General features: G+C 39.3%; 1 protein-coding gene across 13 annotated transcripts in view; it reads right to left on the reverse strand.

The window, feature by feature from the left end:
* The window catches only part of IQCM (IQ motif containing M), a 228279-nt gene that overhangs the window by 76006 nt on the left and 138596 nt on the right, over positions 1 to 13677 (reverse strand). For 2 of the 13 annotated variants that reach the window (XM_045017614.1, XM_045017615.1), the window contains exon 13: positions 8488 to 8582. The exons of the other annotated variants lie outside the window; for them this stretch is intronic. In XM_045017614.1, the coding sequence (XP_044873549.1) occupies positions 8488 to 8582 (95 nt within the window). The remainder of the gene's footprint in view (positions 1 to 8487; positions 8583 to 13677) is intronic. 13 annotated transcript variants of the gene reach the window in all.

Below are 13677 nucleotides of genomic sequence, written 5' to 3' on the forward strand. Positions count from 1 at the left end.
GTGTTTGTGCAAATATGGAAACTGCCTGAGATGATTCAAGGAAACAAATTAGACACAGTAATAAGATGGGGCAACAATGGCTCTTCCTTACTTCATTTCCTGAGAGAAGTGAATCTCCATTTCATTAATCCATGATCAAAAACTGTCTTCTCAGAAGTCTAGTAGTTTTTTCATAATGTAGTCAGTACTTTATTGGTCTATGATTCTGATTAACCCAGAGCCTGCGTGTAGCAATAAAAATAACTGCTAATGAACAGATTTTTTAATTTCTACTAATAATGCATCTGTAGTGAGGTGGTGTGGTTCCCCGCCGCCACGTAGGGGGAAGAGCCCACACTGGTTTAATTTGGCGGATGGAATCTTTTCATGTTTAGATCTGGAATTGCAACAAGCAATATAGCAAGGAAATGCAGATGGGAAATCTATAAAAAGATGGAATGAGAAGTGATCATTTTCCTATATTTATTATTAGGGCCGTTGATTAATTGCAGTAAACTCACATGATTAACTCAAAAAAATTAATCGAGATTTAAAAAATTAATCACAATTAATCACAGTTTTAATTGCACTGTTAAACAATAGAATACCAATTAACATTTATTAAATATTTTGGATGTTTTTCTACATTTTCAAAATATATTGATTTCAATTACAATATAGAATACAAAGTATACAGTGCTCACTTTATAATACAAATATTTGCACTGTAAAATGATAAAAGAAATAATATTTTTCAATTCACCTCATACAAGTACTGTAGTGCAATCTCTTTGTCATGAAAGTTGAACTTACAAATGTAGACTTATGTACAACAAATAACTGCATTCAAAAATAAAACAATGTAAAACTTTAGAGCCTACAGGTCCACTCAGTTCAACTTTCTGTGCAGCCAATCGCTAAGACAAACAAGTTTGTTTACATTTACAGGCGATAATGCTGCCGTTTATGCGCCAGATATGCTAAACATTCGTATGCCCCTTCATACTTCAGCCACCATTCCAGAGGACATGCTTCCATGCTGATGACGCTCATTAAAAAAAATGCATTAATTAAATTTCATGATTAAGAGATTGCACTACAGTACTTGTATTAAGTGAGTTGAAATACTGTTTCTTTTTTACAATGCAAATATTTGTAATAAAAAAATAAAGTGAACACTGTACACTTTGTATTCAGTGTTGTAATTGAAATCAATATATTTGAAAATGTGTAAAACATCCAAAGATATTTATATAAATGGTATTCTATTATTGTTTAACAGCGTGACTAACCGCAATTAATTTTTTTAATCACTTGACAGTCCTACTAATTATATATCAAGACCAAAGTAATGTTGAAAAAACTGAAATAATCCCTACCTGAAACCATAGAAAAGCAAACTGGGGTCTCTTTAAGAGTAAGTGTGATAAGTATCTAAGTACAAATTTCATAAGTGAGAATTTAGAGGAATTTCATGGTAATATAATAAAGGGAGCTGTAGCAGCAGCCAACCTAGCTATAGAATATTGAATTTCCACAAACTCAGAAATCTAGTTCCCTGGTGAAATGAAGGATGCAAAGCAGCAATTAAAGAAAGAAATACGGCAGACAAACAAGCAAAAAATAATTGAACAGCAAGGACTTAATGAACTATAAAAGATGTAAAGCGATGGCACAAGGCTTATTAATAAAGCAAAAAATATTTGGAGAAAGTATTGTGGAAAAATTACTTGACAAGTTAGATGTCTTTAAGTCACCAGAGCCTGATGAAATACATCCTAGACTGCTCAAGGAGCTGACTGAGGCGGTATCCAAGCCATTAGTGATTATCTTCCAAAAATCATGGAAGACAGGAGAGTTTCTAGAGGACTGGGAAAGAGCAAGTATAGTGCCCATCTAAAAAAAGGAAAATAAGGACAAGAGAATTTATTGACTAGTCAGCTTAACTTCAGTACTCAGAAAGACAATGGAGCATATAATTAAGCAATCAATTTGCAAACACCTAGACGATAATAAATTGATAAGTAACAGTCAACAAGGATTTGTCAAGAACAAATCATGTCAAACAAACCTAATACCTTTCTTCGACAGGGTAATATGCCTTGTGGATGGGGCGAAGGGAAATGGTAGATGTGGTATAGCTTAGTAAGGCTTTTGATACTATCTCACATGACCTTCTCAAACAAACTAGGGAAATACATGGAGCTACTATAAAGTGGGAGCGTAATGATTGGAAAACTGTTCCCAGAGAGTTATCAATAATTCACAGTCAAATTGGAAGGGCATAATGAGTGGGATCCTACAGAGATCAGTTCTGGGTCCAGTTCTGTTCAGTATCTTCATCAATGATTTAGATAATGGCATAGAGAGTACACTTATAACGTTTGTGGGTGATACCAAGCTGGAAGAGGATGCAAGTGCTTTGGATAATAGGATTAAAATTCAAAATGATCTGGACAAACTGGAGAAATGGTCTGCAGTAAACAGGATGAAATTCAATATGGACAAATGCAGAATTTAGAAAGGACTTAGAAACTTAGTAAGGAAATATCAGTTGCACACATACAAAATGGGAAATGACTGCCTAGGAAGGAGTACTGCAGAAAGGGATCTGAGGGTCATAGTGGATCACAAACTAAATACAAAAAAAGCAAACATAATTCTCGGCTATATTAGCAGGAGTCTTGTAAGCAAGACATGAGATGTAATTCTTCTGCTCTACTCCACACTGATTAGGCCTCAACTGGAGTATTATGTCCAGTTCTGGGTGCCACATTTCAGGAAAGATGTGGACAAATTGGAGAAAGTCCAAGAAGAGCAACAAAAAGTATTAAAGGTCTAGAAAACATGACCTATGAGGGAAGATTAGGTTTGTTTAGTTGGGAAAAGAGAAGACTGAGGGTACGTCTACACTACGGGATTATTCCGAATTTGCATAAACCGGTTTTGTAAAACAGAATTTATAAAATCGGGTGGAGCGCGGCCATACTAAGCACATTAAATCGGTGGTGTGCGTCCATGGTCCGTGGCTAGCGTCGATTTCTGGAGCGTTGCACTGTGGGTAGCTATTCCCTAGCTATCCCATAGTTCCCGCAGCCTCCCCCGCCCCTTGGAACTTCCGGGTTGAGATCCCAGTGCCTGATGGGGCAAAAATCATTGTCGCGGGTGGTTCTGGGTAAATGTCGTCAGTCACTCCTTCGTCTGGGAAAGCAACGGCAGACAAGCATTTCGCGCCTTTTTCCCCTGGATTGCCCTGGCAGATGCCATAGCATGGCAATCATGGAGCTTTTTTTGCCGTTTGTGACTCTCACCGTATGTGTACTAGATGCCGCTCACAGAGGCGATTCAGCAGCGCTACACAGAAGCATGCTTTTGCTTTTGCATGACAGCAGAGATGGTTACTAGCCATATTGCACCATCCAAACCCTTCCATAAATTGGAACTGAGGATGATCATGGCTACCAGTCCTTTTGTACCATTTGCTGCTAGTGCCCCTGGTCAATCAGCCAGGGGCGCAAAAGCCAAGAGTGGTTACTAGCCATATTGCACCTTCCATCGTTTTGTACCATTGGCTGCTGTCATAAGTGCCCCTGGCCGATCAGCCAGGGGCGCAAAAGCAAAAATTGGGAATGACTCCCTGAGTCAATCCCTCCTTTTTGGTATCTAAAAATAGAATCAGTGCTGCCTAATATAGGCAAGTGTGCTAGAGAACCACCTGCTCTGTGTCAGAGCCCGCAGAAATTATTATCTGTATGCTATTCACAGGGGGTGCTCCTGTAACAACCCCACCTGTTGATTCCGTTCTTCCCCCAGCCTTTCTTGGCTACCGTAGCATTGTCCCCCCACTTGTGTGATGAATTAATAAAGAATGCAGGAATAAGACACACTGACTTGTTAGTGAGAAATGAGTGGAAGGCAGCCTCCAGCTGCTATGATAGTCCAGACAGGACATTAAGCAGTGTGTAGGAGAGAAGCCCAGCATCCCACTGCTAGTCCAGGGGCAACTGAATCTTTTCTTTACACATGAAGGGTGGGGGCTGATGGAGCTCAGCCCCCTGTTGCTATGATGAGGATGGTTACCAGCCATATTGCACCATCCATCCACCAGAAAAAATTAGGGCCAATAGGCTGATGACGAGGACGGTTACCAGTCCTTTTGTACCATCAGCTGAGGCTGATGATGAGGATGGATTTCCATCATTTTGTACGATCAGCTTATGCTGATGATGAAGATGGATTTCCATCCTTTTGTACCATCAGCCGCCCATGGCGGAGGGGGGAGCAAGGATGTTGGTGTTGAGTGCTGCACTATCGCGTCTATCTGCAGCATTCAGTAAAGATAGGGTGACATGTAAAAGAGTCAGAGGATTGTTTTACCTTTCGCTTCTGGGGGTGGGTGGGGGTGGGTGAGTAGATTGCCAAGCTATGCCCTGACCCGCGGGCACTGTGTTTGACCCTAGAAGCATTTGGAGCTCAGCCAAGAATGCAAATAATTTTAGGAGGCTGCAGGAACTGTGGGATAGCTTCAGTCCTCCAGTCCATGCGCATCCATTTGATTCTTTGGCTTTCCGTTACGCTTGTCACGCTGCAGTGCGCTGAGTCCCTGCTATGGCGTCTGTCTGGAGATTTTTAAAAAAGGATTCTGAATTTCATCTTCTGTAACGGAGCGCTGATAGAACGGATAGAACGGATTTGCCTGCCCTTACAGCGATCACATCCGCATGGTCCATGCGGGAGCTCTTTTTTTTATTTTGATTTCGGACTGCATCGCCACCCGTGCTGATCGGAGCTCCACGCTGGGCAAACAGGAAATATTCAAAAGTTCGCGGGGCTTTTCCTGTTTACCTGACCACTGCATCCGAGTTCAGATTGCGGTCCAGAGCGGTCACTGGTGCACTGTGGGATAGCTCCCGGAGGCCAATACCGTCGATCAGCGTCCACACTAACCCTAATCCGATATGTTAATACCGATACTAGCGTTACTCCTCTCGTTAGGGAGGAGTACAGAAACCGGTTTAAAGAGCCATTAAAATTGATATAAGGTGCCTCCTAGTGTGGACGGTTTTGGCGTTAAATCGGTTTTACGCTCCTAAAACCGATTTAAACGCCTAGTGTAGACCAGGCCTGAGAGGGGACATAAGTTTTCAAGCACATAAAAGATTGGCACAAGGAGGAGGGAGAAAAATTGTTCTCCTTAACCTCTGAGGACAGGACAAGAAGGAATGGGCTTAGATTGAAGGTGGTTTAGGTTGGACATTAAGAAAAACTTCCTAACTGTCAGGGTGGTTAAGCACTGGAATAAATTGCCCAGGGAGGTTGTGGAATCTCCATCTGGAGATTTTTAAGAGCTGGTTAGACAAACACCTGTCAGGGATGGTCTAGATAATACTTAGTCCTACCATGAGTGCAGGGGCTGGCCTAGATGACCTCTCGTGGTCCCTTCCTGTTCTATGATTTTTTGAAAATGAACAAAGATTCCAGGGACTCGGAAATCCTAAGTTAAAAGACTGAATGGGATACAGCGTAAAAACAAATGTATACCCAGACTTATAGTAAATGATAAAGTTGAAAGTTCTAACTTAGGATAAAGTGGAAATTATAGCAAAAGCATTCCAAAAAGTTAGTAGTGATACAAACTGCTTCTTTGTTGAATATTTATAAAATTACTAATGACACTCAGCAGGAGACTATTATTGGTACTACATTGCTTAACATCATGATTAATGATCTCCTGGAGTGTGTATGGGCAGGAATAGGTATTGCCCTATTTGCGGATGACTGTGTTATATGGGTCAAACATCGAAGACTTAAGATAGCCCAGGGAAAGAACCAATGAAGTACTTGGGGGGAGTTGAAAATGGGAAGATGCTTGGGGATTTAAGTTCTCACTTTGTAAAACAAAACAGAGTAATCTTCACAAAATGGAAGATTGGGGAAGAATGGAACATGTCTCTATGCACAGAAAATTCAGGTTGTTCAAAATTTTATATTTTTAGGAGTTATGTTAAACAACAACCTAACTTGGAAGAGTCATATAGAAAATACCAAGACTAAATGTAAAGATCATAGAATCATAGGACTGGAAGGGACCTCGAGAGGTCATCTAATCCAGTCTCCAGATATGACGAATCTGCTGAAAAGTATTGCTGGGAACAATTCAGGTACAAATAAGAACACACTGATGACGCTGTATAGGACACTTAATAAGATGACCAGTTATAGATTATGGATATCACGCCTTCAATTTGGCTTCTAAATCATCATTTAAAAAAAGAGAGACAAATGAAACCCAACTGCTGCAAATCACATGTGGCAGAAGCATAACAACACCATTATGTATGATGCAGGTAGCTACCAGAGACAAGCCTATACAATTTAAGGATGAAATTGTTATATTTAACCTTTTTGGCTAAGGCTAATGGATAAGGTTAATAGTAAAGATAAGAGTACTACACAAATATACGAGTATTGTTGAGAATTAAGTAGACAAGATGTAACTGAATGCCACATGCTAACAAGGTTAAAGGGGGGTATATTACTTGAATGAAAAGGAAGATATTAAAATCTTTAGTAATGGGAAATCAAAGTATAGCTGGGCGGTTGTCACACCAGTTGTGGATTGTGGAATTATACAATAAAACAAAGGGAACAGCAGGGTCATCAAATATGATGAATAAAATTTATGAGTTTATATATGGCAATGCTGACCCCATTTACCATATCTATACAGACAGATCTAAAGAGGACAACGTGGGTAGAGTGGGAACAGTCTTCTGGTATCCCTGAATTTGGAATTAAGAGATAAGTAAAACTATCCAATGTTGTGACTATTATTATGGCTGAATTGGTGGGTATACTGTTGGCACTGACCTGGGTAAGGGATGTCTGCCCAGCTACAGCTCCTATCCTATCTGACTTTTTATCTGGTGTAATGAAGCTCAGAAAGGGAACATCAGAAAGCAGGAATAAATTAATTAAATATGAAGATAGTACTATTAAGTATACATATACTAATAGTGTGGATTTCTGGCACATCAGGAGACCTGGCTATGAAATGGCACATAAAGCAGCAAAAAAATGCCTTAAAATGAGGAACTTGATATCAAGATTCCTCTGAATACCCATAACTTCAAAAGTTTGGTTAAGAGAGAATTTAAGAAGAAACATGGACCAAAAAGAGTAAAAAGGATGAAGGCTCTATGAAATATGTCCTAAATTTGAAGATATCAGTATACTACACAGCTAAGACAGAAGAAGTTAAATAGCTGTATTTAGAGTATTAAGAGGTCACCATGGCTTGAATGATAATTTGTATCTATCAAACACATACAAAGATGAGTTATGCGAAATGCAAAATTAAAGAAACAGGTGAGAATCTGCTATGGCAATGCAGGGAGAATTATACAGAAAGAAAGATTATTTATGTAGAATTGAGATGTCTCAAAAAGAAAGACTATAGTCTGAAAGGATTGGTGAAAATGCCAGGAAAGTGGGGTAGCATTAAAAAACAAAACATTATTGTATTTTTTTAAAGATATAGGACAGAGTGAGAGGATACAGATTTTGATTATGCAAAAACTGTGGTAGGTGGTGGTCAAATGCTGAGCTTATGGCTGCAGTGCCATAAAATGACAGGAAAAGAAAAAGAAAGAAAGGGGTCAGGCAGGATAGGAGGCGCAACTTAACTTGGGAACTCCTGAATAAGGGTACAGCTGGAGTCCGGGATGAAAGTGGGATCTACCACAGGCTTAGAGGACAGACTAGCCTTTACCTAGCACTAGGGAACCTTTTGCACCATCTTCTTGTGGATCATCTGCAACGCTTTTGACCACGCCCTGGATTGGGAAGGTCAGTAGTAGGAAGTGACTCGGGGAGGCAGCCCTGAAGCACTCCTAGATGTTTGACATTGCTGCCTTTCATAGGGTCCTGGGCTGGAGCCTGGTTGTGAGGGAGGGCCCGGGTTCCCCTACTAGCCCCACCTTCCACAATGGGGCACATACCCCTTCTTCCCAAGAGGTAAGGGGGATAGTGACATTGTAAACCCCAAGGCAAGAGCACGCAACCCACAGAGGCCTGGATGTGGGCTGAAGACTCTTTTGTGCAGAACATTGGACTTTTATATTTTGATGGATTCTGTTAATCCTTCAGAAGGGGGTGGCAGACTCAACTGGTGACATGGCCAGAGGGCCGAGTGCAGGAACAATTTGGATAGTAGGGGTGCTGAGAGTCATCAAACCAAACTGTAAACACTGCATTTAATGGAAACCACTTCAAGCCAGGAGTGCAGTAGCACCCCCAGCACCCTCAGTTCCAGCATCTATGGGTTTGGTTTGAACGAAACTCCATTTTTTGGTGATTATACTATACTGTCATAAAAGTTCCCCTAGCTTTGGTCAGGTTATTTCAGGATGCTGTATTACACAATCAATTAAATATTTTTCTTTCCTAGTTATATTGTTAAAATACATGAGTAGTTTCTGCAAGAAGGAATCATCTGCCCATGATTACCTGGGTTCCTAGCCAACTTCTGTGTTTACAGGATACATGAAGTGTAACTTGTAGTTCTATGTTCAGTATGGATACTTGATGGGATATGATGGTTCCTAAGGAAACAATCCAACTCCACTTACATTCAAAACTCCCACGGATGTCAAGTGTGGTATATATAAGGGATATGTTGCATTTGGCATCTAACTGCTTTATAACTGTACCAATCTTCTTTGATTCAAACAGAATGGCAGCTAGTAATAGTTAAATAGAAAAACTTTCCTGTAATGTGGAATCATCTCCTGAAAAGCATCATTTGACAACTTGAGCCCTATTATATCATCATGTTCAGAAATGCTGTTCATAATAACCTTCAATGGATTTCAAAAGTAGCATGATTCAAAGGTTCAGATACACCCGTGACAATATTACACATTTAAGCAAATCATGTTAAATAATAATTGCCAGATCCTGCTATATGTGAAATATACAAATTAAACTCAATGCTTTTCATCTCTCGTTTAGATATTATTAAAAAACCTCAACAGAAGAAATATCTAATAGGAAAATTACAGGGAGGCATATACAGAGTGTACAGATGTATCTAGAGCATGAAGTTATGTCCCCTTGTTGGGTAGCAGCAGTAAAAGGCTACAGCAGTATTTTTGGTTAAGGCAAACAGCTATTTGAAGAAGGTCCCAGAACATCATTAGGGAAAATCCTGCAGTCCTTCAAGTAGAACTCACATCACCTATATAATACAGTAGTGGGTGTATTGGAAATACCAGAAACAGACCATTTGAAATGTTCTGATCCAGTCTACTTTTCATGTTATGGCAGAAGTTTAGAGCATGGTTGGATTTTTAATTTTCATTGCTGTGATTGATATGCACCCTACTGTAGAAGGGAAGTCTTCTCATTTCATAAGCTGTATACTCACAGTGCCAGATCTCAGTGACTGAATAGTAAATATGAACGTGAGTATAAATACTAATGGCTCAATCCTCCCTGTTACATCCGTGTATGGAGAGGAGTATTCATCCATAAAGAGTGTGTTCACTAAAGCAGAATGATACACCCTTCTACTCGGTCCCAAGGAAACCCCTATATGGGACTCAGGCTTTACTGACCTGGAGCAAGCTGGAATCCTTCAGGTTCATCCCATCCCAAATCTGCACTGCTTCCCTCTCCTTGCTATTAAAACACTTTGAGGCATTCAGACACCATAGAGAAGGAATAGGGCCTAGACTGTCTAGGTCAGTTCAAGAGGCAAAAGCCCCTGAAGAAGCCCTGGAATAGCATAGAGAGTTCAAAACCAACACCAATGCCACTTCATGCCTCTCATCTTCAGATTTCATGATTTAAGTCAGGTAGGATATAGTTGGTACATAGGCTAGAAGACCTCCAATAAAAATAAAAATCATGCAGGAAGTAGTCGTCTTGGAATAGAACCAAAGTCCCAGCATAGTGAAATTAGAGACGTAGGGTAAAATTTTCAAAAGTGCCTAGGAGCAGGATTTTCAGAAGTGCTTAGATACTTAACTCCTATTGATTTTAAAGGAAAGACAAATTGTTATTGTGATGCTGGTAAACCAAGTGCCAACTCTGGCCAGGCAGTTGGCATAAGCTAAGAACTGACAAACTCACAGCTGGAACCCAAACCAATTCACCTGTATGTTAGTTTTGTTCAAAATAGGTATTAGTCTTATAAGAATGTATTTACTGTTTAGACTCTATGAAATGCTTGTAAGTTGCTGCATGCATTAATCTCACTTGTAATGTCTATATGCTATGCTATTAGGAAATATGTATATACATTATGCTTTATTACTTTGAAAATGTTTGCATTGAACTTGTGAAACCGGGCATGGAAATCTCCCTCTCCTCCCAGCCATTCCCATTTGTTACTGGCTTGGTGAAATCTAATTATAGAACATACCAATTTGGGGTCTCTGCCCTGTTTTTGGCAGTCTGCCCTGAGGTAGGCACACACAGTCATGAGCCATGCCAGCCAGTGTGACAGTTATGTAATCACCTTTGTATATTTTTCATGTTTTTGTTATTGTTTTTCTCAAATGTTAAAGAAATACCAGTATAAACATACTTGGAAAAACTACCATGCTAGCTAGTTAAATTAGACATGCTGAATGTAAGCATTATATAGTAATATAATAATAAATAGAAAGTGTGTTTCAAAGGACAAGAAAATAAAGCTTAAGGAATTTACAGTTTCCTAAAATGTTTTCAGAAATTTATTTTATCAGTTGTTTTCATATTCAAAGGACTGCAAGTATGAATCACAGATTTGACATTATTGAGTTTCTTGACTGCAAGCATGAAGCTGTTCTTCTGGTTCATTAGTCAAAAAAGAATTGTCCCAGAAAAAAAAATTCTAGTCTTGCATCTGTTAAAATTATAAATAAGTATTATCACAAGGGCACCAAGACAGTGTGTCCAAGTAATGTATTAAAAACCACATATTTTCATTTTAAACCTTTAGCTGTCTTGCTTGGATCTGCCTTTTTTAATATTTTTCTCTATGGCCCCAATACTACAATCTCATCTGGGTGGATGGACCTTTGTGCTTACCTGGATCAGATTTATGTAATTCCCAACAGAGTTTCATCAGAAAATGTTGGTTTGTCAAGCATTAAATTACTTGTAGAGGAACAGGAAGCACGAGGTAGTATTTACACAGTATTTTGGAGTGAGCTGCCCAGCCCCATCCCTAGGCTTCAGTGTCCAAACTCCAGCCTGAGCCTCAATTTCAAAGTCCTATCTATACAGCTATTTTTAGAGCACTAGTACAAGCCCTACTAACAGGCCGGCTTCAGGCACCAGCGCAGCAAGCAGGTGCTTGAGGCAGCCAATGGAGAGGGGCAGCATGTCCGGCTCTTCGGCGGCGGGTCCCTCAGTCCCTCTCGAAGGGAAGGACCTGCTGCCAAATTTCCACCGAAGAATAATGAAGCAGATGTGGTAAAGGTGCTGCCAATCGCAGCTTTCCCCCACCCTCCGCCACTTGGGGCAGCAAAATGCTGGAGCCGGCCTTGCCTCCTAACCCAAGTCTGTCAGCCTAAACTGGGAGGCTTGCTCTAAAATGCTGTGTAAACATACCCCGGGCTCCACTCATGGCTCCACCAGGGCTTCCAGGATCTTTTCAGGGCTTCCAGGATCCCCGCTGAGGAGCCAGAAGTCTGGCAGCCTTGGAAACTCTGGGAGACCCAGGCAAGCTCTGGTTCTCAAAGTTGAGGCTCTCGGCTCTGCCGTTTTGGTGTTCTGAAGTTTCCTAAATGAAATTTGTCAGAATCTCCAGTTCACAAGAAATGTCTACAAAATTTAGACTCAGTCTGAATCATTAAAACCATATTTTGAAATGTCTAAATTTCCTATGCACAGGAAATTCCCAATTTGAGGCAGCTCTGTTCCCAACAGAATCCACAAACTATACGTCTCTGTTGTGGGAATCCCATAGTTGAAGTATTCAATATTGTATGTATAGTATAGGGACCATACACATAATAGAGTGTAATGATTCCTTCGAGACAATTATGGTCTGCTGTGCATGCTGAACTCAAAACTTTAATTGCACCCACTACAGTCAGGCCTGAATATATTTTTTAATTTGCACATTTTTTTTACAGATTTCTTTAATTAGATTGAGTAAATAATATTTGTAAAATGACAATACATATTTAAATAAAACAATCTAGCTTGATTAACGCCAAAGACTATGTTTTTCTTTTACATTTACAGTTTTTAATACAGGAAAAAAGGCAATACATGAACATAAAAATATACTGAGAACATTAGAAGGCTGACTGATCCAGAATAAGATTTTCAAAGTGTTTAAGTGACTTGGGAGATAAAGTCCCATTTACAAAAGGGACTTAGGCACTTATAAATACCTTTAAAATGTGTCCCTGTGCTTAAAGATTCAGATGGGCACCTAATGAGATTTTCAAAAGTGCCTACTCACTTAATGCACATTGAGTTCAATGTGACTTAGGCACCTAGGAGTAGATCTGCATAAATGTGTCATTTGAACCCGGTTTAGAACTGAGTGAAATTTTTCAGTGAATAGCAAATTCACCAGTTACAGTAATGCATTTTGGGGGTCACTGAAATCGTTTGTGAATTCCAATCAAATTGACTAATAGTTATGGCCAAAAAAAAATGAAAAAAAAATTCAGAAATGTAAATTTAGTATGGGAATCAAAACCTTTTGTTCAACCCAGAAAAACATGGGGTTTTTTTTTTTTTTGGTTTTTCATTTTGGCTAATCAAAAATCAATTATTTGCTCAGCTCTACCCAGGTCTCCCACATCCTAGGATGACCCTTAGGAGTCAATGTCCCATTAATTTTCAGTGAGATTTAGGCTACTACAGGCTGACAAAGTTTTGAAAATGGGACTTAGGCACTTTTGAAAAATGTACCTGCAGACCTTAACCTACTCCTCTGCGCACAGGAAATATAGTACAATGCTAACCTGCCCATTGTTCTGAGACTTTTCATGTAAATCTTGTGCGTATTCTATATTTTCTGCTGCATTCATTTTAACATTTCTTATGAATTACTTATTCAGCATAAATCTCAAATGGCATGTATTGTTCAAGTTCTGTGACAAAAACATGTCATTTGCAAGTATTTTGAATGAATGGGACACAGTAAATATATTTAATTAATGGGACATTTTGATTAATTTTTATGTATTAGATTGTTCAGCAGATGAATTTCACTCTATAGACAATTTATTGAAGACAGATATTTTTAGATTAAAAACTACCTTTCCAGACTTCTGGATGCTTTCCAAACAATTTTTCTTTTTTAGGCACAAGTCTCTGCATGTAACAGCAGGAATACAAATTATGTCCAGAGCATTTAAAGAGCTGGCAAAAGTATTTTTTGTTCTCCTATAAAGTTATCAAACATTTAAAACAAAACACTAAATTCCTAAAAACAAGGGGTGAATTCCAAGCAGATTCATTATAGTAGCACCAGTTGCATTGTTTTAAGATCTCTTGGGGGCTTCATTATAAACACTTTAAATAACTCAAGTTTACACATTTGTCAGGGCTGAAATTTGGCATTCAAGTTCTCAATCCATGATATTGGGAAGTAGGGAGGGGGAAAAGGTAGTTTGTTTTGTTTTTTCAAACACTTCCTTATTCACTTTCCTCCACACCATTCATGATTTTGTAGACTTATACCCC

Source organism: Mauremys mutica, chromosome 5 (genome assembly GCF_020497125.1).
Source record: "Mauremys mutica isolate MM-2020 ecotype Southern chromosome 5, ASM2049712v1, whole genome shotgun sequence".
Taxonomy (NCBI): Eukaryota; Metazoa; Chordata; order Testudines; family Geoemydidae; genus Mauremys; species Mauremys mutica.